This window comes from Denticeps clupeoides, chromosome 1, assembly GCF_900700375.1.
Source record: "Denticeps clupeoides chromosome 1, fDenClu1.1, whole genome shotgun sequence".
Classification (NCBI taxonomy): domain Eukaryota; kingdom Metazoa; phylum Chordata; class Actinopteri; order Clupeiformes; family Denticipitidae; genus Denticeps; species Denticeps clupeoides.
Window position 1 is genome coordinate 4,343,625 of NC_041707.1, and position 23,015 is coordinate 4,366,639.

General features: G+C 44.2%; 2 protein-coding genes across 3 annotated transcripts; both read left to right on the top strand.

Moving 5' to 3' along the window:
• Nucleotides 1-4,297: 4,297 nt before the first annotated feature.
• socs4 (suppressor of cytokine signaling 4) lies at nucleotides 4,298-5,437 on the top strand. Its single transcript, XM_028996155.1, has one exon. The coding sequence runs from the start codon at nucleotides 4,298-4,300 to the stop codon at nucleotides 5,435-5,437; it is 1,140 nt and encodes a 379-aa protein (XP_028851988.1).
• A 904-nt stretch (nucleotides 5,438-6,341) lies between these two features.
• Nucleotides 6,342-22,739, top strand: wdhd1 (WD repeat and HMG-box DNA binding protein 1). Of its 2 annotated transcripts, XM_028982011.1 has the most exons (25): nucleotides 6,342-6,412; nucleotides 6,692-6,803; nucleotides 7,608-7,719; nucleotides 7,803-7,954; nucleotides 8,381-8,492; nucleotides 9,161-9,211; nucleotides 9,317-9,409; nucleotides 9,685-9,777; nucleotides 9,889-9,995; nucleotides 10,166-10,310; nucleotides 11,330-11,537; nucleotides 11,672-11,844; nucleotides 11,934-12,118; nucleotides 12,204-12,445; nucleotides 14,519-14,656; nucleotides 14,773-15,044; nucleotides 15,143-15,274; nucleotides 16,034-16,263; nucleotides 16,356-16,483; nucleotides 20,069-20,125; nucleotides 20,202-20,233; nucleotides 20,328-20,498; nucleotides 21,176-21,312; nucleotides 21,526-21,661; nucleotides 22,551-22,739. In XM_028982011.1, the coding sequence occupies exons 2-25, from the start codon at nucleotides 6,727-6,729 to the stop codon at nucleotides 22,731-22,733; spliced, it is 3,366 nt and encodes a 1,121-aa protein (XP_028837844.1). In that variant the 5' UTR covers nucleotides 6,342-6,412; nucleotides 6,692-6,726; the 3' UTR covers nucleotides 22,734-22,739. The 2 variants fall into 2 exon arrangements, with proteins under 2 accessions (XP_028837844.1, XP_028837836.1); XM_028982003.1 differs by lacking the exon at nucleotides 22,551-22,739 and having other exon boundaries at nucleotides 21,526-22,365.
• The last annotated feature ends 276 nt before the right edge of the window (nucleotides 22,740-23,015 follow it).

Below are 23,015 nucleotides of genomic sequence, written 5' to 3' on the forward strand. Positions count from 1 at the left end.
CGTGTATGTATGTGTCTATATCTATGTTGAATGAATTGTGCCATTTAATGGAGACTATATATTTTTAAAAATATTTACAGTACAGGCCAAAAGCTTGGACACCTTCTCATTCAACGTGTTTTCTTTATTTTCATGACCATTTACGTTGGTAGATTCTCACTGAAGGCATCAAAACTATGAATGAACACATGTGGAGTTATGTACTGGCCTCCACAGTCACCGGACCTGAACCCAATCCAGATGGTTTGTGGTGAGCTGGACTTAGAGTGAAGGCAAAGGGGCTAAACACCTCTGGGAACTCCAAAACCATTTTAGGTGACAACCTCTTGAAGCTCATCGAGAGAATGCCAAGAGTGTGCAAAGCAGTAATCAGAGCAAAGAAACTAGAATATAAAACATGTTTTCAGTTATTTCACCTTTTTTTGTTGAGTACATAACTCCACATGTGTTCATTCATAGTTTTGATGCCTTCAGTGAGAATCTACCAACGTAAATGGTCATTGAATGAGAAGGTGTGTCCAAATTTTGACCTGTACTGTATATTACTAACAATTCTATTATTATCGCTAACTTTATATTACTATCTGTAGACTGTGATGTATTTATTTTTGCACATAATTTTTGACACACACGTGGCTTGAAGGGGGCAGCATTACCGATTTCCCAATTCTGGATAAAATAGTGTCTGAATAATCCATCTCCTCTCCTACAGCTGTCTGCTCATCATTCCATTCAGTCCATCCTTCTGCTGCTGCGAATGCCCTTTATGGAAAACCCCACCATGTTGGCTGGACACAATCAGTTACTGGAATTTTCCTCTGATATTGATCTCTTTTGTACATCCCAGCACTATGTTAAATACATGAGACACATCAGGTCTTTCTGATGATTTCTGGGTGCGGGAGAAAGCATCAGCAGGCCAGCAACTCAGAAAAAACTTCCCCTTCTGGAATTATTCTATTTGGTTTCATGCTCACATAAATTGTCACAATAAAGGTAATAAAGGTTTGTATCTGGCTTTTTGTTTTAATCTCACATGCAAGACGCTTCGGTAACACTGCTGTGGATGCAGAGCATGCAATATTGATGGCAAAAGTCAAATGTGTAATGAGTTAGACACCGACACAGACGAGCCGCGGCAGGTATTGAATGAACCTTTCGGGAAACGGGGTGGCTCTGTGCGTTAAAAAAAAGAGGAAGGAATGGCCGGCAGAAAGCTGATCCGCCCGTTCCCATGACTCCTGCATGGATCATTGTATTGAGTGTAAGACACTGTACTCATGTACAGTAAGCAGCACAGTATAAATAAATCAGCCGAAGTAAAAATGCTCATGTGACCATGAAAGCGGCTGATGCCTGACATATGCATAGTACTTGTGTGCAAGATATGTTTTGCACGTGTGTGCATGCAGACATGCAAATTTGGGTAATGAGGCAGAAGAATACTGGTTCGATTTATCGGTAGCCTGTGCACATCAGGACCTTTTTTTTTTAACTCCGATATCAACTATTGCTGTTCTTCATACTGTGAACTATTATACAATTAAGGTTATACTATGATTTCTCTTTTCTTTGGAGGATAATTGCATTGGCCATTGAACATGCAGCGATTTCAGTGCCTTGCCCTGCGTCATAGTACGTCCTGTTGGTTTGAATGAGCTAACTTTACCATGAACGCACTTGAGATCAATTTCCATATATCAAATGGAGTAACAGTAGACAGAGCGCTGGTTTCCACAGCTGTTGCCTCTCCATAGAAAAAAGGAAGGGGCGAGGAGACATGGAGCCAGAGACGTCCCACTGATCTAATCAGCCGTTCCCAATGGGTCCGAGGGCTACCTTATTCTTCCCAGCAGCTCTGCTGCAACGCTGCATTAATGACATCGGCGTGGTGGTCAGACACGGGCCCGTCTCAGACGCACAGACGAACTTCTGCGGACCTCAGGCTCGTTGGGTCTGATTAACAAGTCCGCGGGGATGCGTTAAAAACTCCAGCAATGACATCCTGCAGAGAGGGCCCGGCCGAGTCCGAGAAATTTATGGGGCCATTCGCCTCCCAAATTGCCCAGGCGGCCAAATGAAATATTCATAACGCTGCTTTTGTGCTGGTGTTCATCCGATCGATGTTACAGTAATATCTGGCGTATCCGAGACCTCCTTCACCGGTCCCTGCGCTGCCTTGATGAACTGTGCCATGTTAATGGACAGGCTGAGTTTCACTTCGTTTCCTGTGTCTTGTTGGGCTGTTACACAGAGGCGCACCCCACATATGCCTCCAAAAAAGCCATAAATGTAACAAAAACAGTTAACATTGCTGGAGAAATAGAAATATTAAAAAAGAAACATAATAGAACAGATACTGGGATGCATTTGTCTATGGATGTGTCTTCATTTATGTAGTTAAGGAATAGGAATTGAATTATGACGAGTTATATGAACAGCAAAGAAATATAACTTTATGGCAGAAAACCTTGCATTGCCACAAAATGAAGCCATGTGCTCCCATGAAATCATAATTGAACTCACCTGTTAATGTCATGGTGATCAAATATTGATTTATCGGAAGGTTTCATTGCAGAATTTCCTTTATTTTCATGAAACAGTGACATGACGTGTGTAGAGATAGAGACTCTCTGAGCATCTGTAGACTTTTGCTTGTAGGAGATCAGTCGGTAGTTTGCAGAGAACCCAGTTCTTCTAGGTACATATCTTCTACATATCGATATGAACATTATTAGCACTTTTTAAGTATTATTTGTGCGTCCCTTCCTGAACAGCTTCAGAGTTTCTGCTGGAAAGGTGGAAAAGTTTCACTGCTGCCTTGCAGGAGGCGGGATAATGCAGTCGGCTGGCCTGCGGTGGAGGGTGCTTCTGTGCTCGACCACAGTCCCGAGCATGAAGTGCTGGTCGTAACGCTGAGTCACTGCCACCATATTCATACGCATTCATAAACCATATGCAGTCCCTCAGAATCCTGGGTGCTGGTCCTCTGCCGGAACACAAGTTCGCAGCAACAAGAGGGCACTCATCAATTATTTAATACGTCTTTCATATAATTTCATTTCGTGTCATCTGTGCAGGTCTCTCTCTCTCTCTCATCCCCTCCATTTATTCTTCAGCAGTAAAGTTCATGTCCTCTAAATAAATAATGCGTTACAACTCGGTTGTTTGACAAGGAAGAGCGCCAGAGGGCTTATAAAAAAAATCGATGACGTCACTAATGAGCCGCCGGACATCCGAGCCCCAGTTTTAGGCGAAGCCCCCCTTCTTTCTGGCCGGATGCAGACGAGCTGGAGGAGAGGAGGAGGAGATCGATCAAGGAATCGATCGATCGGGCGCTCGATGCGACCTAAAAGCCCGGGCCGCTTCCTCCCTAGCGGGGGCTCTGTCATTATCGACTAATTACGACGGATCGCAATTAAACGAAGACGAAGTTTTTTTTTTTTTATTCCTTTTTGCTGGTCCCGATCCCGCTCCTGGTGGGCTGGACGAGGCGGGAGCGACGCGGGGGGATCCGGCTTCTATAAAAGGGCGGGGACGCGCGCGCGCGCGACGGGAGCATCATCATCATCACCATCATCACCATCACCAGCATCACCAGCAGAAGAGGCAGCTGCGTCCGTCACAGGAGGTGAGTTGCGCGTTACGGATATTAATAAGGATCGGACACTCGGGCTTTGCGTTCAGCAATTTAATAAAAAGCCGACCAATAAAAAATAAGTATTAAAAAAAAAAGCAGAGGGATTTCTACGGTGGATATTTTAATGCAGAATAATTTACACGCGACGATCTCTGGTTCCCACGACTGTACTTTTCACTAATTCAATATATATTTAGTAATGAGAAAATGCCCATTTACAAAAATCAAACTGGACTTACAGACATTAGCGACAAGTTCATGTGACATTGCATTTGATTACAATTTGGGCAATGAGTTCAAATTTATATTTTGTAATATTTGCACACGTGTGTATTTTTTATAATATTTTTATTATCAAAAAAGCTGGAAAAATACATTTTAAAACGAAAAATACACACATGTGCAAACACTACCAAGTATACATTTACAAAACGGTGTGTATTAGTACCCACTGCACTCATTTACATTTACGGCATTTACCAGACGCCCTTATCCAGAGCGACTTACAGTCAGTAGTTACAGGGACAGTACCTGTAATGTTTCTACACGATGGTAGTAGGTGGGGTCTGGTTCGTACCCACTAGGCCACTACCACCCTACTCATGTGTGCATCTTGATTTTTCTTTAAATGCCTCTTTTCTCATTTGCCAGGGCACCATGTCTGAAAAGAAGTACCGGAACTCTGACACTCGGCCAAAAAACCTGCGGAGCTGGAGCGCCGACAGCTACATCTGGAGCGGGAAAAAGCGGTGTCGTGGGTCGCGGGGCGAGGCCGGGTTCCAGGGCGAGGAGGGCGAGGGCCTGGAGGACCAGGGGGCGCGTTCCGCATCCTGCTCCCGCAGGCGGAGGGAGAGGAAGTGCAGCTGCTCCGTCCTCGGCGAGGTCGAGCCAGACGTCCCCTGCCGAAAGGGCCTGTCGAGGCGCTCGCTCAGACAGAAATTCCAGGATGCGGTCGGCCAGTGTCTTCCCCTTCGTACGCACCATCATCACCATCACCAGACCGGCCCCACGCGGGGGTTCTCTGTCCTCCTGTGGTCTAAACGGAAGGTCCATGTGTCTGAGCTCATGCAGGATAAATGTCCCTTCTCGCCGAAATCCGAACTTGCCCAGTGCTGGCACCTCATAAAGAGCCACGGCTCTCATGGCAACGCTGCCCTGCGCCTAGAGCCGGACTGCAAAGGGCCCCTCACCTCCACGTCACCCCCAACGTTGATATCCTGGGAGGGGATCACTTCCCAGGAGAAGCAGAGTCTGGATGACTGGGATCCTTCCCGCCGCCGCGAATCAGAGGACTGTTGCTCGCACACCAACTATATTTTGGTGCCCGATCTTCTGCAGATCAACAACAGTCCCTGTTACTGGGGCGTCCTTGACCGTTTCCAGGCCGAGGATCTGTTGGACGGTCAACCCGAGGGCACTTTTCTGCTCCGGGACTCTGCCCAGGACGAGTTCCTGTTCTCCGTCAGCTTCCGGCGCTACAGCCGCTCCCTGCACGCGAGGATCGAGCAGAACGGGAAGCGCTTCAGCTTCGACGGCCGCGACCCCTGCATGTACGGGGACTCCAGTGTCACGGGGCTGCTGAAGCACTACAGCGACCCCGCCACGTGCCTTTTCTTCGAGCCGCTGCTGTCCCGGCCGCTGCCGAGGAACTTTCCCTTCTCGCTGCAGCACCTCTGCAGGGCGGTCGTCTGCAGCTGCACGACCTACCAGGGGATCGAGGCCTTGCCGCTGCCACATGCGCTCAGAGATTATCTCAGACGCTACCACTACAAATGCAACGGGGCCTGTGCTGTTTGAAATCGCACGGACCTCCATCAATCTGACAATGAGAACAATCTAACAACCTCTTTTGACGAACATTGGCAATAATTTCGTTTACGTTGAGTGCTGAAAGCGTAATTAAGACGGAAACTCGGACTTTAATATTTCCAAGCATGGTGCTTGTCAAAAATAATGCAAAGTCCAGCGTGTCATTAGACTTTTTTTTAAATATATATATATATATAAAAATGTGGCCTAAAATGCAAAACGGATGCCTTGAAAACAGGGTGGAACCCCTGTCCAGCTGTAATGTCGCTCTAATATCCGCCAGATGGCGCTGTTAACCAGTTCAGCCACATAGGAGGCCGAACACAGCGGTAAATAATCCAATATTCTGTATAGAGATGAAAAGCCTTCGCGTTCTTTAGATCCTGTACCTTTTACGTGTTAATTACAGTGATCACGGTGAACAGAAGGTCGTACATGTACTTACACACATATTCACACATATTCATCATGTACAACGTGTTTTTTTTATGACTGGTTTCAGTCGTGTATTTGAGTCTAAACCCAGCAATATTGCAATTAATTTCCAATAACCCGTGTATATGTAATTATTTTCCCGTCATCGTGAATGTTTATTGGTTATTGTGCTCACTAAAACCACCAATAAACTTTTATCTGCATAACCATGAATGGTTCGGTTAACCCACTGTGTAATGTTCATTCTTTTTCCACCTATGGCTTGTTGTAATGAAATAGCAATCGGGAAAGCTGTAAATAAATATGATTTTTCGATTTTTTAAAATCATGTTGTTGTCTATTCAGTACATGCACGTGTGCACAATGATTTCAGTCCAGCGGGCGTGCGCGATGACGTCGCTTGTTGGGCGGGGCTAGCTGCGGCGCTTCGGCCAATCGGCTCCCGCGCTCACGCCATCCGGGCACGTCATCGCCTCAGCGCGGGAGATTTACCGGAGCGTGGAAAGGCACAGCGCGGCCGCCGACGTCGTAAGTAAAGTCGTTCACGGAACGACGGAAATTGCGGGTCAACGCCGAGCCACGTTTCGTTCGGCGTCACGTTGCATTGCGGCTTGGCCGTTATCTGACTAAGCCCCCGTAGCCGCCTGTTGCTCGACCGAACCGCACCGTGCTAATGCTAGCTGTACAAATAAAACGTCACTTGGCGTTTATGCGATAATGTATAATCTTTTTACTCGGATGCATGCCAGATGACTGGTTATTCGTCAGCCGAGTATGTTTAGCCCGTGCTGGTTTTGTCGTGTGCAGGTTTCGCCTCGCCGTCCCACCGTCACCGAGCCAAAATGCCCTGCGAGAGAAGGCCGATGCGCTACGGACACTCGGAGGGCCACACCGACGTCTGTTTCGACGAGGAGGGAAAGTGAGTGTCAGAAGTGCAGCTAAACTATTTTAAGATTGTCCACAGTGAAGTTGAGACTATCCGAAACGTGGATTCCAGATATCTTTTAACTAGGTTGTGACTAGTCAAAAGTCTTGATTGTTTGTATCTATAATGGAATTTGGACTAATCATAATTCCAGTTAAAGATATCTCTAATTAAATGCATGTGAACATCTCATTTAGCTTTTTGGATGTCTCAAAGTAAGATGTAAAGTAAGATCAAATATTTTATTATCTCTTCTGATAGCCAGAAAACATAGCTGGCGACAGTGGTGGCCTAGCGGTTAATGAAGCGGCCCCGTAATCAGAAGGTTGCCAGTTCGCATCCCGATCCGCCGAGGAGCCACTGAGCAAAGCACAGTCCCCACACGCTGCTCCCCGGGCAGCCTGTCATGGCTGCCCACTGCTCACCAATTGAGATGGTTAAATGCAGAGGACAAATTTCACTGTGTGCACTGCTGTGTATCACAAGTGACATTCACTTCACTTCATAATGGAAGGCTATTTATGGGTGCATTTTTAACCTAAATTGCTGAAATCCATTATCCGTTTCAATTATCTTAATAAATCCTAAAACAGCGCTATGAAATCGGAGAAGTCATTTCGGATCTCCGGAATGGAACTGTCATTCTTACTGGTCAAAATTCAGATATCTTGAATTGTGTTTTGAATAGTCACATTGTAATTTCTGGATATCTCTTAATACAGCTGTGGATATTCAAGCTTGCCATAGGAGTCCACGTTATTTGCCATGTCGATGGGCGTATTTGTCTTTGGCTTGTAGGTGGATTGTCACCTGTGGAAGCGACGGAGACGTGCGTATATGGGACGGGCTGGACGACGATGACCCCAAATCGATCAACGTCGGGGAGAAGGCCTATGCCTTGGCTCTGCACGTAAGCGTGCCGTCCTGTTGCTTCGCACGTGTGTGCAAATGGTATTTAAAATACAGAATATATATATATATTTTATTTTGCAGCGCGGCCGACTGGTGACTGCGGCGTCCAACAACACTGTGCAAATCCACACCTTTCCAGACGGCGACCCAGATGGAATACTTACACGTTTTACCACCAACGCAACTCATGTCGCTATTAACTCCAGTGGTTCTAGGGTTGCAGCCGGATCAGGGTACATTTTTAAAAAAAATAATTCAACAATCTATATGCTCACATACACCAGTGTAGAGGTGCATGAAAGATGTGCCACTTTTGTAATTTTCCAATGTGAAGCCCCTGTATGGCCGCTTTAGTCTGACCACGGCGGGTAAATGAACCCTTGCTGTAGCCATGGATTTTTTGTTTGAACAGCAGCATTACTGTAATGAAGGTTCTGGCCATGTCACTGCTCTGATCACGTACAAAGTCTGTTTGAATATTGATTTGAAAAACACTGGCAGCTGAGGCCTCCAAACAGGTTATTTGATTTCCTTGCCAAAGATTTAGGAAATGAGTTTTCTCGCCGAGATCCGCATCTTCAATATGAATTTTGCCCGGTATGAAATGAAAGGAATCTGAAATCAATGACTTGCTTTCTTGCTTTTTCCGTTGTCTGCAGTGACTTCCTGGTAAAGGTCGTGGAGGTGTCCGATAGCAGCAAGCAGAAGACCCTCAGAGGCCATGAGGCCCCTGTCTTAAGTGTGGCCTTAGACCCCAAGGACGAGTTTCTGGTTTGAATTTTTTTTTAAAGACTTATCTGTGTATATCCCTGTTATATCTATGTTATAAACCCTGGATAAAAGGTTTTTGTAATGCACATCACTGGCACTGAATAAGCATTTATAGAACATAATGAAAATAGACCGTTCTTTATTAAACGTTTATTTTTATTTTATTTAAGGCAATAATACAATAATGTGATGACTAATTAAGAAAAAAAAATACAGATGTAATACAGATGTTCAAATTCGGATAAGTACTTTCATTTATCATGTATAATATTCTAATCATTTAACATTGGATTTATAATTTTCAACCGCTGACCACCATAATCACCTATGTAAAATATAAAATTGCACTTTACAAGTAAAGAAAGTGGCATATGTTAAATTAAATAAAATATATATATATTTTTTTATCTAGTAGTAGTTTAAATTGAAGGAGTGGTATATGAAAATACATTTTAGATATATACACCTGTCCTATGTATCTATATATAATACATGCGCACACACACACACACACACTCACACATATATAACAGCGTGAGTGTTATAATATTAACCGGAGATAGGATATAGCACTTCTATATAATTATTTTCTGTACTTTTTAACATCGTTTTAAATAGTAGGAGTTTAGGAATGTCTTTGAGGGTAAGAAAATATCTTTATTTATTAGGCCTCCTCCAGTTGTGATGGATCTGTAGCTGTGTGGAGAATTGATGAGCAGGTAACGTGACTGATCAGATTAATCTCTATTGACATCTGTTGCTCATTTGCCCTGTTTTATTTATTTATCTGTCTATCTATCCTGTGTAATTTCTGACCGTTAAAGGCTCGGGTGACTAGCTGGAATGTGCTCCAGAAGTCCAGCGACGTAATCAACTCCAAGTCCCTCTGTCGTCTTGCCTGGCAGCCATCTGGAAAGGTATTACACCTTGTTCTGAGATTAAAAAATACCAGTAATCGCCTTAGGTTGTGTGTAGTAAAAAAAAATATATATATATTTTTTTTTACATTTTGTTTATGCTTTAGGGCAGACTACCTGCAAATATGAGACATGACCACCTCCTTATCCTCTAGTTTGACCACAGTATGATTATTCACAACCTTGAGATTTTTGGGTTGTAGAGGAGAGGAGGCAGTGAGATGTCGGCGTAGATCAGTGTCAGGCTGATGCCTGTCGGATGCTCTTCTTCCCAGCTCCTGGCCGTGCCGGTGGGTTTGGCCGTACAGCTTTATGAGAGAGACTCCTGGAGCCATGTCAGTTCCCTGTCTGATGACTTTATCACAAAGGTGGGTGGGAAAGAGACGCGTACGCCAGCGTGTGCGGTTTTGTGCTTTAAGTAGATGGAAAGTCCACGGTTCTCAACTCGCTAAATGGGAATTGTTCTTTCTCTGGGTCAGGCAGTAAATGTGGTGATCTGGTCTCCCTGTGGGAAGTTGTTGGCTGCTGGAAGTGTTGGTGGAAACCTGGCAGTTTGGGATGTGGAGGCCAAACTCTGCGTTGAGAGGTGTGTAAAGCTTCCTGCAGTCCACTGTAATACCTGAGTGTGAAAGCGAGGAGAAAGAACCCAGTCAATTTGGAAATGTAGTAATTAGTGTTTAGTAAAGAGGAAATGTGTGGAGCATGACCTTCCAGATAAAACACGGGTTTGTTTATTTATTTATTAAAACCTTCCAGGCAGAAACACGAGAAGGGTTATACGGTGTGTGGAATGGCTTGGCATCCCTCTGGAGTGCAGATCGCTTACACGGACACCGAGGGCTGCCTCGGCCTCCTGGACGGAGTGTGTGTCTCCTCTGCGTCTGCACAGAAAAGCCTCAAGGTTTGTTGGTTTGTGTTCAACTAATTCAGTACGGGTCTAATTTTGTCTGATTTTCTCCCTCCCAGCCAAATGAACATTTGCTTTTATAAATAATAAAAGGCAAGAGTAGGGCTGGGAGAAATAATATTGTATTATTCAGAATTACTGTATAAATGCTAAATTCGGCCCTTTATTGCAGAAGGTGACATTAATATAAAAATGTAATCCAAGTTAAACATTGTAAATTCTTTTATTTTAAAGCAAAATATATACACTTATATTGTTATTTACATGAGGGCTATTCTTATTTGCTCTGAATTTTAATGAAATAAGTAAAAGTTCCCTTTGATATTACTAATAATGTATGAGGGGAAAAAAATCATTAGTTTAATATTAATTACCCCCAAAATTTGGACTGTAACAGGGATAGCCCCAAATAACAAAAATTGACAATGTCAGCAGCATGTTTTTCCTCAATGACCACTTGACTGCGACGTCTCATGCTCCTCACTAGCCTCGTGATGTTATTTTGAGACAAAGCCTTCCACTATTTCAGAAGTTCTACACACAGTTCTGCCGGTTCACGTGGGGGTGGGGTACTACGATCATTCAGCTTCAGCTGCAACTGGTCCCAGATGTGCTCTATGGGGTTCAAGTACCATATGAGGCACTCCAACTTCCTGAATTTGAGCTGTGACAATTCTGCCACTATGTGGTGGAGCATTCTCATCCATGAACAGGACGTTATGGGCTGTGAATGATATGAGAATAATTGACCTTTTAATTTTACTAAATACTATGGGAATGTTCAGCACATAGATATGGGTAATATTTATTCGCATTAATGCCACTGTTTCAATGAAAAGTAGTTGTGGTGGTCTAACTATAGTGTGTGTGTGTTGAAGTATGTGCTAGAAATCAGTTCTTCTGTATGCATGGCACAGTTCACCATGCTAATTGTTGGAGGTTTCGAAAGAAAAGATACAGGATTCTTGGGAGATTTTTAAAAATGTTTTTTTTAATGTGTTTATTCTGAATAGGCCCCAGACACCAAAGCAGCAAAGGACTACGATGCCCTCTTTGACGAGGAAGATGACGGACTCCTCGATGAAGAAGCAAGCGAGTCTCATTCACCTGTGAAGAAGAATGCTGATGCAGAGGGAGATGACGAGGATTATGACATGATACCCACGACGGCGAGACCTCGAAACAGAGGGTCGTTCCTGGATGATGACGAGAACTCTCTAGGTGAGGGGAGCTAATCAGGGGCTAAAGACGCAACTGGTGAAGACTGGTACTGCTTTTTTCCTCAGAGAAAGTCGGTCATTGTCGTGTTTTTTTTTTTTTTTTTTTTAACACTTTCAAATCCCCTCCGCTTCCAGACACAGGCTCTGTGAACGTGGACCGGTTCAGTGAAAATAATTTTGGCGGCAGCGCGGAGCCGGCCACTGCTCCGGTCAAATCCCGACCCGCGTATGATGGGCCGGTGCCCACCCCACGTCAGAAGGCCTTTCAGCCCAGCTCCACCCCGGCACATCTCATGCATCGCTTTATGGTGAGGGGCGAATTTTACATTTGCGTTAATAATTTCTTGCGTTATTCGTGGTTCACGTTGCCAATATAATTTCTGTAAACGAATCTCAGGTATGGAACTCCGTTGGGATTGTGCGCGGCTACAACGACGAGCACGACAACGCAATCGACGTCGAGTTCCACGACACGGCCATCCACCACGCCATGCACCTCAGCAACTCTCTCAACCACACTATGGTGGATCTCTCCCAGGAGGCCTTGCTGCTGGCCTGCGAAGGAACAGAGGAGCTCTCCAGGTGAGCAACTACCCCTGCTGCGTTGTTGGGTGTGCGGTCTTAATTAAAGCTCTGGGGATCAAATGTCACCCGTTCCCCTCCTCAGTAAGCTCCAGTGTTCGCATTTCTCCACCTGGGACACCTGTAAGGAGTGGACGGTGGACCTGCCGAAGGGGGAGGATGTGTGTGCCGTGTGTTTGGGCCAGGGCTGGGCTGCAGCGGCCACCAGCGCGCTGCTGGTTCGTCTCTTCTCAATAGGTGGCGTTCAGAGGGAGATGTTCAGCCTCCCTGGGCCTGTGGTCTGCATGGTGGGACACGGAGAGCAGCTACTCATCGCCTACCACAGAGGTACCATAGCTTGACATAAATTGCACATTCCACCACGGGTTTTGAAATTAACCTCTTAATCGATGGAGCATGATGCAGCACAGAGCATAATTGATTAAATCAGAATGATTTTGCAAATGTTATTTTAAAACTAGTGCCGGTAGTGACCGTGGCTTCTTGATCTGACTACAGCACCACTCCGGGTAGTAGTTTGGCCTTGTCCACACGGACTCATTTTTACTGCGCTTTGTAGCAGTGTTCCACTGGCGTTTGCTTAAAATCGTTTAGCATTCATTGGGATTTTTGGCAGAAATTTATGCTAAGAAAACGAGGCCTTAACTCTAATCTCACATATTTGAAAACGTAACGTAGGAACATTTTCGGAATTCACTGATTATTTAATTTGAATCGAATCGTGAGACCAGTCAAAGTTCACCTCTACATTTCACTCGGCGTTAGAACAGCTGAGTCACAAAATATTTTTAAACGAAAGCTATAAAACCTTTTTCTCCAGGAAATACTTAGATTAAACATTATGTATATTTATTTTTAAAAATTATATTAATGAAGTTTGGTTCAGAGTTATTAAACATAGGATATTTGCAGATCAAGTCCTAATGAACCAAATGAGAAATTAAAAAATATATATTTTAAAGTACTTAAAAATTATTTGAGAATTTAAAGTTTGTAGGAGGAAAAATTACAAAAAGTATACAGTGTGTACGAAATGTATTCAGACCCCTTTTCCACTGTTATATTGCAGCTATTTGCCAAAATGTTTTTTTTAATGTACACACAGCACCCCATATTGACAGAAAAACACAATTGTTGACATTTTTGCAGATTTATTAACGAAGAACTGAAACTGAAAAAGTATTCTGACTTTTTGCTTTGACACTCATATATTTAACTCGGGTGGTGTCCATTTCTTCTGATAGATGTTTCTACACCTTCGCTTGAGTCCAGCTGTGTTTTGATTAAACTGATTGGACTTGATTAGAAAGCCACACCCCTGTCTATATAAGACCTTACAGCTCACTATGAATGTCAGAGCAAATGAGGATCATGAGGTCAAAGGAACTGCCTGAAGAGCTCAGAGACAGAATTGTGGCAAGGCACAGATCTGGCAACGGTTGCCAAAAAAGATTCTGCTGCACTTCAGGTTCCTAAGAGCACAGTGACCTCCAGAACCCTTCCTACAGCTGGCCGTCCGGCCAAACTTAGCTGTCGAGGGGGAAGAGTGGTGAGAGAGGTAAAGAACAACCCAAAGATCACTGTGGCTGAGCTCCAGATATGCAATGGGTAGACTTGCTACAACTTTCTACCATCCCTGCAGTCCTCCACCAGTTGGGGCTTTATGCCAGAGTTGCACGAAGGAAGCAAGACAAGATGGTGAGAAATAAGATTCTCTGGTCTGATGATACCAAGATAGAACTTAGTTGGCCTTAATTATAAGTGGTATGTATGGGGGGGACAGGCACTGCTAATTACCTGTCCAATACAGTCCCAACAGTGAAGCATGGCGGTGGCAACATCATGCTGTGGGGGTTTTGCAGCTGGGGAAGATGAATGCGGCAAAGTACAGGGACATCCTGGACAAAAACCTTGTCCAGAGTGTCAGGACCTCCGACTGGGTCCTGGGTTTTACCTTCCAGCAAGACAACGACCCTAAGCACACATCTAAAATAACGAAGTCGCGGCTTCACAACAACTCTGACTGTTCTTGATTGGCCCGGCCAGAGCCCTGAATTAAATCCAATTGAGCATCTCTGGAGAGACCCTAAAAATGGCTGTCCATCAATGGTTACCATCCAACCTGCCAGAACTGGAGAGGATATATTGAGCAAATTGGTCTGATACTTGGGACCATGTGATATTTCAGTTTTTCTTTATTAATAAATCTGCAGAAATGACAAGAGTCCTGTGCTGTGTGTACATTAATGAGGAAAAAATGTAACTTTATTTTAGCAAATGGCTGCAATATAACAGTGAACAATTTAAGGGGGTCTGCCGTGAAAAGTTTAGCAGACTTCTGCCTTTTGCTTTTCTGTGTTGCACCCTTGTCAGGTGTAAGTGAGGTGTTTCTGCTCCCAGGTACAGGGTTCGATGGAGAACAGTGTTTAGGAGTGCAGCTGCTGCAGTTTGGCCGCCGCAGACGGCAGGTCATCCACGGGGAGCCCCTCCCACTCTCAGTCAAGTCTTATTTGGCCTGGATGGGTTTCACGGCTGAGGGTAGGCCATGCTTTCTTTTTTTTTTTTTTTTTATTATTATTATTTTTTACTTGTGTGTTTTGAGCCGTGATTAATTCAGAGAGGAATGTCACTTTTTTTTTTTTTTTTTTTTGTAGGCACCCCTTGCTTTGTTGATTCTGAAGGGGTGGTACGACTCCTCAACCGGTCCCTAGGAAATGCATGGACCCCAGTGTGCCACACCAGAGAGAACTGCAAGAGCAAATCGGACCATTACTGGGTAGTTGGTGTTCATGAGAGTCCACAGCAGCTTAGGTGTATCCCATGTAAAGGGTCTCGGTTTCCTCCGACGCTGCCCCGCCCCGCCGTGGCCATCCTGCCTTTCAAGCTGCCGTATTGTCACACCGCAACAGAGAAAGGCCAGCTGGAGGTAGGAGTCTCTCCAGATCCCTTCGGGCAGGTCTGGGCGTGTGCCCATGCCGTAACTGTTGTTGAAATGCCTGCTCTGTCTGTCTGTCTGGTTTCCAGGAACAGTACTGGCGCTCGGTGCTCTTCCACAATCACTACAGCTTCCTGTCCTCCAGTGGCTATGAGATTGATGAGGAGGCCCAAAACCAGGCTTCCAAGGAGCAGCAGGAGCTCCTAATGAAGATGTTTGCTGTAGGTTGTGCATGGGAAATAGGGGCTTATTTGGTTAAGGAAATTGATTTTGTAACATGACTGATTTAGATTTTTATGAGTTCCCTTATCTTATGTGGACACTGAAACCTTCTGCAATATTTACACACATGGCCTGGTTACTTTACATGAAATGTGTTAATTCTGAGGGAATTTCAAGCCACAACAGCACTATTACAGCATCTTTTTTTTTTTTTTTTTTTTTTTTTTTTTTTTAAGCTCAATTTATAAATGCAATGTGTAGGGCCTCCTAGAGTAAAGTCAAGTACATCCTCTGGATTTACACACACAGGTTACAAAACCAGAAACACACTTCATTTCTCCCCTTGTCTATTCATAACTAAACCACCCTTTTTCTTTTTTTGTGTAATTATTTCAGTAACCCAGAACACACATCGTGTTTTAATGCTATAAACAGTCCCTTCTATACTTTGCATGCACAAAATAGAGCAAGAAGTGTTGCCAGGTATCAAATTATTTTAGCAACAATTCGTCTAAACATAAACTGCTGGAATTGAGCACTTAACTGCCATGACTTAACAGTCTGGCACCGTTGAGCACGCGGCCCCTTCCGTTTTAATGTAAAGTTGTCCGCAACAAAAATTTGAAGATCAAGGGTAGGACAAATGTAGTCCTTTTTTTTTTTTTAGCTAATATAAGTTTGACTTCATTTTTCTATTATCTCCCAGTGACGTGGTGGGGTTTGTCCATGATCGTTTTAAAAAAAATCACTTTACGCAGCTGGCCTGTAAGATGGAGCGGGAGTTTCGCTGCATGGAGCTGGCGGAGATGATGACGCAGAGCGTGGTGACGCTGGCTATCCGCTACGCCACCAGCTCCAGGCGCATGGCGCTGGCACAGCGCCTTGGTCAGCTCGCACTGGAGAAGGCCAATCAGTTGCAGGGGGAGGTGCAAGAGCAGGAGGACGACGACGACGAGGAGAACTATGGCAGTGCAAAGCAAAATTCTCGGTAAACATCACCATGATCTACTCTGGTTTTGTATGGCAGGATATGGATGTCACCTGGGTTTCATTGCGTTAAGCTTTGGTGTGACATGACAGGTTCAGAGAGAGCTGTGGGGGGAGTAGAAGTCGACCGAGCAATGCCAGAGCAGAGGAAGAGTATGAGGAGGAGGTCGAGCATGAGGAGCAGATGGAAACCGAGGAACCAGCTGAGAACAGGAGATCTCGTAAGTTCTTGTAATGTCCAGGTCACCACCAGAAATTTGACATATTAACAATGTCCTATCATGGTGCTGCATTTGGTATTGTCATATTAGCACTCGTACAGTTGATATACTGTGTCTGCCCCTGCCACATAATTATTACCCATAAAATTTGAATTGTCACAATTCCATGGCAACTTACCGATTTCACCAGAAGAGGTAGACTGTAACGATGTAAATACGCTACTGTACTTTAGAATTTTGTAGTGACATAACTATCTTTTAACCTCTGGTCTGCTTAACGTGTTATTTTTGTTGGGAATCTGCAACTTTTTAAGTAAAACCCGGATTTATTTACCAAAAAGAGCTCATTTTAAACAAGTGTGCAGCGTCCATTTTCGCACGATGAAACGGCCGCGTTTTCTTTCTACAACTTCGAAGCACACGCATGAAGCGGGAATGGAGGAAAAGCTGACCTTTCTCTGAGTGTCTGAGATCTACAACATGACATTTTCTAAACTCCCAGTAAGACTATAAAACGCGTATTTTCTTTCACTCCCATCACCGCGGCGAGCACAGCGCATTCCGTCTGAAACGGCCTGTGTTCAGTCCGCACTCACCTGATGCCACGGACGTCTGAACCAGGCGTCTTTCTGCCATTTGCATTCTTTACCTTCTGTTACTGCAGTGAAATTAGACATTTTGTTTTGAAAAGTTAGTACTGGTTACAGGCCACCATCTTGGAAGAGAACAATTCATTGTAGCAGATCAAAGCGTCCACACTGGTGTTCGAGTGTGGGCTGTTGTATTTGAAAACATCATGTGACGATGTAGAGAATTTATGGGCTGCATCAATATCGAGGCACTGATAATCATAATCGAATCTAATCGTGAGGCCAGTGGAGGTTCACACCTGCCGTGTACAGATCAGTCTGAGAAGATTCTCAGTCGTCCAGGTGAAGTTGTCTGAAAGTTGACAACTGGCAACTGGACTTTTTCTTTAAGGTAGATACGTTTCGTTCTGCGTTCACAGAACTTCATCCAATTTCTTTTAGCTTGATGGTGACCAGAAATTTACTCTCCAGTTTGGTTTCACCGCACTCCTGCCTTGAATAGGCTCGTTGAGTGAAACAAAGGCAGATGTAACAGCCCCACCCCTGGCAGCGACTCCTGCCCCCATTAAGATGGTCATAACGTGTGGCCAGCCTGTGTACGGATAAGCATATATAGCTCACAGCAAGTATATTTTTGGCTTTACAAGTCATATGAGTGAGGTCACAACGACAGCTTGCTTGGAAATGATATGGAGTCAGGCGACGGAGAACTCGCCAACACAACTAATTTGTGACTAGTTTCAGCTACATAAATGCTACAGTACGTTACATCCTAGATTTTGCTTCCTTAAACATGCTTCCTTAAACATCTTCTCCAAGATAATCGTTTTTCCAGATGCCCCAAACAGTCAGAAAGGGGCTTCATCAGAGAAAATGACTACCCCAGTCCTCAGCAGTCCAACCCCTGTACTTTTTACGGAATATAATTTACATTTACAGCATTCATCAGACGCCCTTAACCAGAGCGACTTGCAATCAGTAGTTATAGGGACAGTCCCCCCCCCCTGGAGCTCAATGCTCAGGGACACAATGGTAGTAAGTGGGATTTGAACCTGGGTCTTCTGGTTCATAGGCGAGTGTGTTACCCACTAGGCTACTACCACCCCTATCAGAATATCAGTCCGTTCTTTATTTTATTATTTTTTTGCATTGCCTAATTTATAATTTTTTTTTTCTATATTAATGGCCTTTTTCTACAGTTTAGCGCACATTTGTCAATCAAGTCTGTTTGAAATTGATTCCACAAGCTTGGTACATCTATCCTTGGCCAGTTTTGCCCATTCCTCTTTGCAGCACCTCTCAACCTCCATCAGGTTTGATTCGAAGCGTCGTGTGCACAGACATTTTAACATCGCTCTCCGTGTTCAATTGGATTTAAATCTGGAATCTGGCCGGGCCACTCAAGGACATTCACAGAGTTGTCCTGAAGCCACTCCTTTATGTTTGCCGTGTGCTTAGGGTCGTTGTCCTGCTGAAAGATGAACCCGTTGCCCCAGTTCAAGAGTGCTCTGGAGCAGGATGTCTGTGTACGTTGCTGCAGTCATCTTTTTCTCCATCCTGACTGGTCTCCCAGTTCCTGCAGCTGAAAACCATCCCCACAGCATGATGCTGCCACCACCATGCTTCACTGTAGGGATCTACTGTATTGGCCTGGTGATGAGTGGTGCCTGGTTTCCTCCAAACGTGGCACCTGGCATTCACACCAAAGAGTTCAGTCTCATCACACCAGAGAATTAAGTTTCTCCTGGTCTGAGAGTCCTTCAGGTGGCTTTTGGCAAACACGGCGGGTGGCTCAGGAGTGGCTTCCATCTGGCCATTCTACCATACAGGCCTGATTGGTGGATTGGTTTCTTGGTCACCCCCCTGACTGAGGCCCTTCTCCCTCGGTCACTCAGTTTAGGTGACTGGACTGCTCTAGGAAGAGTCCGGGTGCCTTTGAACTTCTCCCACTTGATTGAGGCCACTGTGCTAATTGGGACCTTCAAAGCAGCAGATATTGAGTTGAAGTTGAGCTTTGTCATTTCAGATATATACGTGTTAGACAGTACATAGTGAAATGAACATTTAAATAAAGTTCCCAAACCAGACAGTGATGCGGCTGATCAGAATGCTTTCAATAGTGCCTCTACAAAAGGTGGTGAGGATGGGTGGTGGGAGATGGACTTTCCTCAGCCTCCGCAGGAAGTCAAGACGAGTACAGATGGCTCATATAGATTCTAACAGAGGTTCTCTATTGTGAAGTGAACACAGAGCTATTTTTGTGTAACCAGATTCTGGTTTATTTTTTTATTTTTTTTTGTATATGTATTTAAAAGTTCCTGTATTTTTGTTCTTTTCTCCCATTGTAGCATCAAAAATAGCATTGCATACCATCTTTAGTATCAGAGTAGAGTTTGAAGTTTCAGAAGTCTGTGCTGATGTCATCCCTACATATAAACCATATTAACAGTGTATTTTTTTTATTAATTTACTTATTTTGTCGTAGAAATGAATCTGTGGTTTCACACCCTTGCTGAAATCCCCTAATGTGCATACGCTACTCCATGCATGCATTGTTTTCAAGATGTTCCCGGAATTCATCTTCCTCTTCCTGTCTTCCTGAACTGATTTAAAAATCTCTGGAATGTTGACAGTGCTGTATGCCTTTCTTAGCGACTTGCATAATAAGATGCTTTTGTTTTGACCTTCTCTTTATTTCTATTTTTGTAACTTTTTTTCTTTCGTAAACTCTGAACGTGTTTCAGTGCGTTGTCAGACATTTTGACCTTTAACGAGGTGTGGAAAACCGTAATATTCAAGGGAAAGGTCAAGTTCTGCTGTAATTAATGCAGTTATGGACGTGTAGTAAATTTGGTGATTATGGTCTGAGTCAGGCTCCCCCCCATGTGTTGCCCGGCTGTAAATTAATCGTCCAAGTCCGTTATTCCAGAATCACACGCTTTTCCAACATCTTCTATACCAATGCGGTGTAATTTTATTTATTTTTCTTGTTCAGTATTGAATCCTTTTAATAAAGGCTCAAGATCTCCTGAGAGACCGTCGCCCAAACCTGGTAAGTTTAGCTTATTATGCTGCTTTTAAGGCCCAGTCTCTGCATTGTGCTTAACTTTTTTTTTTTTTTTTTACAGTAAATAAAGAGGACAGAGTGAACCCCTTCAAGGTAAAAAAAAAAAAAAAAAGTCAGGACATATAATTTATGAATGTTTCCAAATGAAAAGCGATGGGTCCTGAACAGTTTTCTCACTGTGAACCAGGTGTCTGGACCCGGGAAGTCCTCAGCCGCCCCGTCAGGTCAGCCCAGAGTGGCCAACGTACTCGACACCATGACTCCGAGCAGCCGAAAGCCCGGGGCGTTACCCAACCCGCTGTCAAAGCAAAACAAATCACCCGTCCTGAAGCCCCTGGTGCCCAGGCCTAAGTCCAAGGTAGGAAATGGTTATACAACCCTTACTCTTTACATTTTAGTTTGGATATTTGGGTCTAAGGTTGTGGCAATAAAGGAATTGTGTTATTGACAAATGGGCATTAAGCCCAGAGCAGGTCTTGCTGAGAAATATGTACGTTTTCAAGATAAAGCTGTAAGGTAATAAAATTGATGGTGATCGGCACAGCTGAACGTGCCAATTTATTTTTGCAAGTGGTTATGCTACAGTTTTTAACATGCTCTTTTACCAATCACCAAAACAAATTTACAAGCAGGGAATCATACAGAAAGTATAGGCTGAAAAAAATGATACCGGACCCGACCCAGGCCAAGATTTACGGGATTTATACAGCGTTTGGGTGTGTTATTGGGATTTTATAAAGTTAATGTTTAATAATAGAATTTTGCGAACCTCAGCGTAGAGCGTAGATGCCCAGAGTCCTGAGCTCTGAGCTCTCTTTACAGGTTTACATAAAGTAAAAGTCCAAATGCCGTAAGGCAGCAGTAGAGTCCACATATGAGCTGCTTTGAAGATCCTTCATTAGTGGCCCCTTTGCTCCAGGGTAGACTTAAAATTGCTCAATAAACGTATCAGACGTGATCATCTAGACCTGTGGTTCCCGACCTAGGGTCCACGTCGCCTCTTAGAAACATGTCTAAAGGTGCCGTCTTATCCAGACACAGGCAACGCTGCTGCAGATGAACGCCCCTAAACTATCCAGCAAGAAATCCGAGAAGGAGGCCACCGTGGAGAAGCTGAGGCCGGTAGAGGTGCCTCCGATGCCCCCTGCACAGGACAACTGTGAGAACAGGAAGTAAGAGACCTGTAGTGCTTCCTGGAGATGCAGGATAAACATGCGAGATAATTTTTTCCCCATTCATAATTAAGGGCATTATTACATGAAAATTAAACCATTAGCAGTTTTTCAGCATTGTTTTGTATTTATTGAGAATATATATTAGTTTTGGTCTCAAAAATACAAAACACACTAATCCAATTTTTATTTATTTATTTATTTATGCTTCAGGCCAAAGACTGGATTCCAGTTGTGGCTGGAGGAAAATCGGAAGAACATTCTCGCCAACAGTCCGGACCTGGAAGAGACTGATGTCATTAAAGAAGCGATGGGGTGCTTTCGCCAACTGTCTGCTGAGGATAGACTGGTGAGGAGCTCTGTCTGTGTTGGGTTTACGTCCCCTGTGACCCTCTTTATTCCACCACCACAGCACATAGTCATATTCACCAAATATATATATATATACTGTATAAACATTCATTTATTCTACCAGACTGAAACCGGTTACAGTGGAACAGAAGCAAGGCCCTTTATGGTTGTGTTGTCATCAGTGAGGCGGTGCTACATCCGTACTGGGCACCATTGAGATCTTTTTACTGGTCTGAGGACCAAACGAAAATACTGTAGCGAATGGGATTCGTTTTTGTCATTGTGATTCGTTGCAGCACAGCTCACGGTGACACAACGAAACGTGTCCTCTGCCTTTAACCATCACTCTTGGTGAGCAGTGTGTGGCCTTTTGGGATTTGAGCCCGCATCCCTTTGGTTAAAGAGTTTTGTTTGTAGATTCAGTTGAGGTGGCACCAGTTGAAGACCTCCAATCTGTGTATAAATCACCATGAGGGGGCGTCTTTCTCCCCACAGATTCATTCCCGTTGTGTTTCGGTTGCGTTAAGGACGTGTTCGGGACCCGGCACTGGCAGGTCCACTCAGCACGTCCCTGGGGAGGAAGGGTCTGGGTTGCTTGGGAACCTTTCTCTATGGCTTTGGGCACTTTCCATTGATCTTATGTTAATGATCGGGGGTGGCATCAGGCGGCGGATGTGCTCGAGGCGGGCGAGGAGCGTGGAAAGTGGGCTCCTGCGCTCGCGTGGCCCCGAGCGCCGATGATTCATCTGCAGCTCTGCTGTGGCAAGTGCCTCCGTTCTCGGGCGGGAGGGGGGAAATGGGCGGGGCAAATGCGTTCCTTTTCGTTTGTTGTTTGGATGATGGAAGTACAGTCATACGTGTGTAACCAGGCTTGTTTTATTGAACAGCGCTGGACTGAGAGAGCGAAGGGAGATGCTGCCGAGCCGAAAAAGAGAAAACGCGAAGAGGAGGAGGAGACTAAGGAGGAAGACAAAAGTGAAGAGCATGAAAATGAGGAGGCGAGTGCCAAAAAAAAGAAGCCTTTAGACACGTCTGCCAAGCTCTCAGCGTTTGCATTCAACAAAAGTTAAAGCACCTCCCTGAATTGTAATAAACTTATTTGTAAACATTTTTTTTTTTTTTTTTAACCGAATTTTAATAACTGTTATTGTCATTAAAGACATGCTCAGTATGTTTGTACTTGTCTTGCTGTTTGTGGAAATAAAAAATAAAAAAACTGCTGCATGCTGAAATGTTAAGCCGTGCGTTTTACTTTTATTTGTCCTGAACCCCTGTCGCCAAATGCCTGTCCTATAATTTTTTTTTTTTTTTTTTAACCGTGAAAAGTAAATGATCTGCCCTCTCTGATAAGA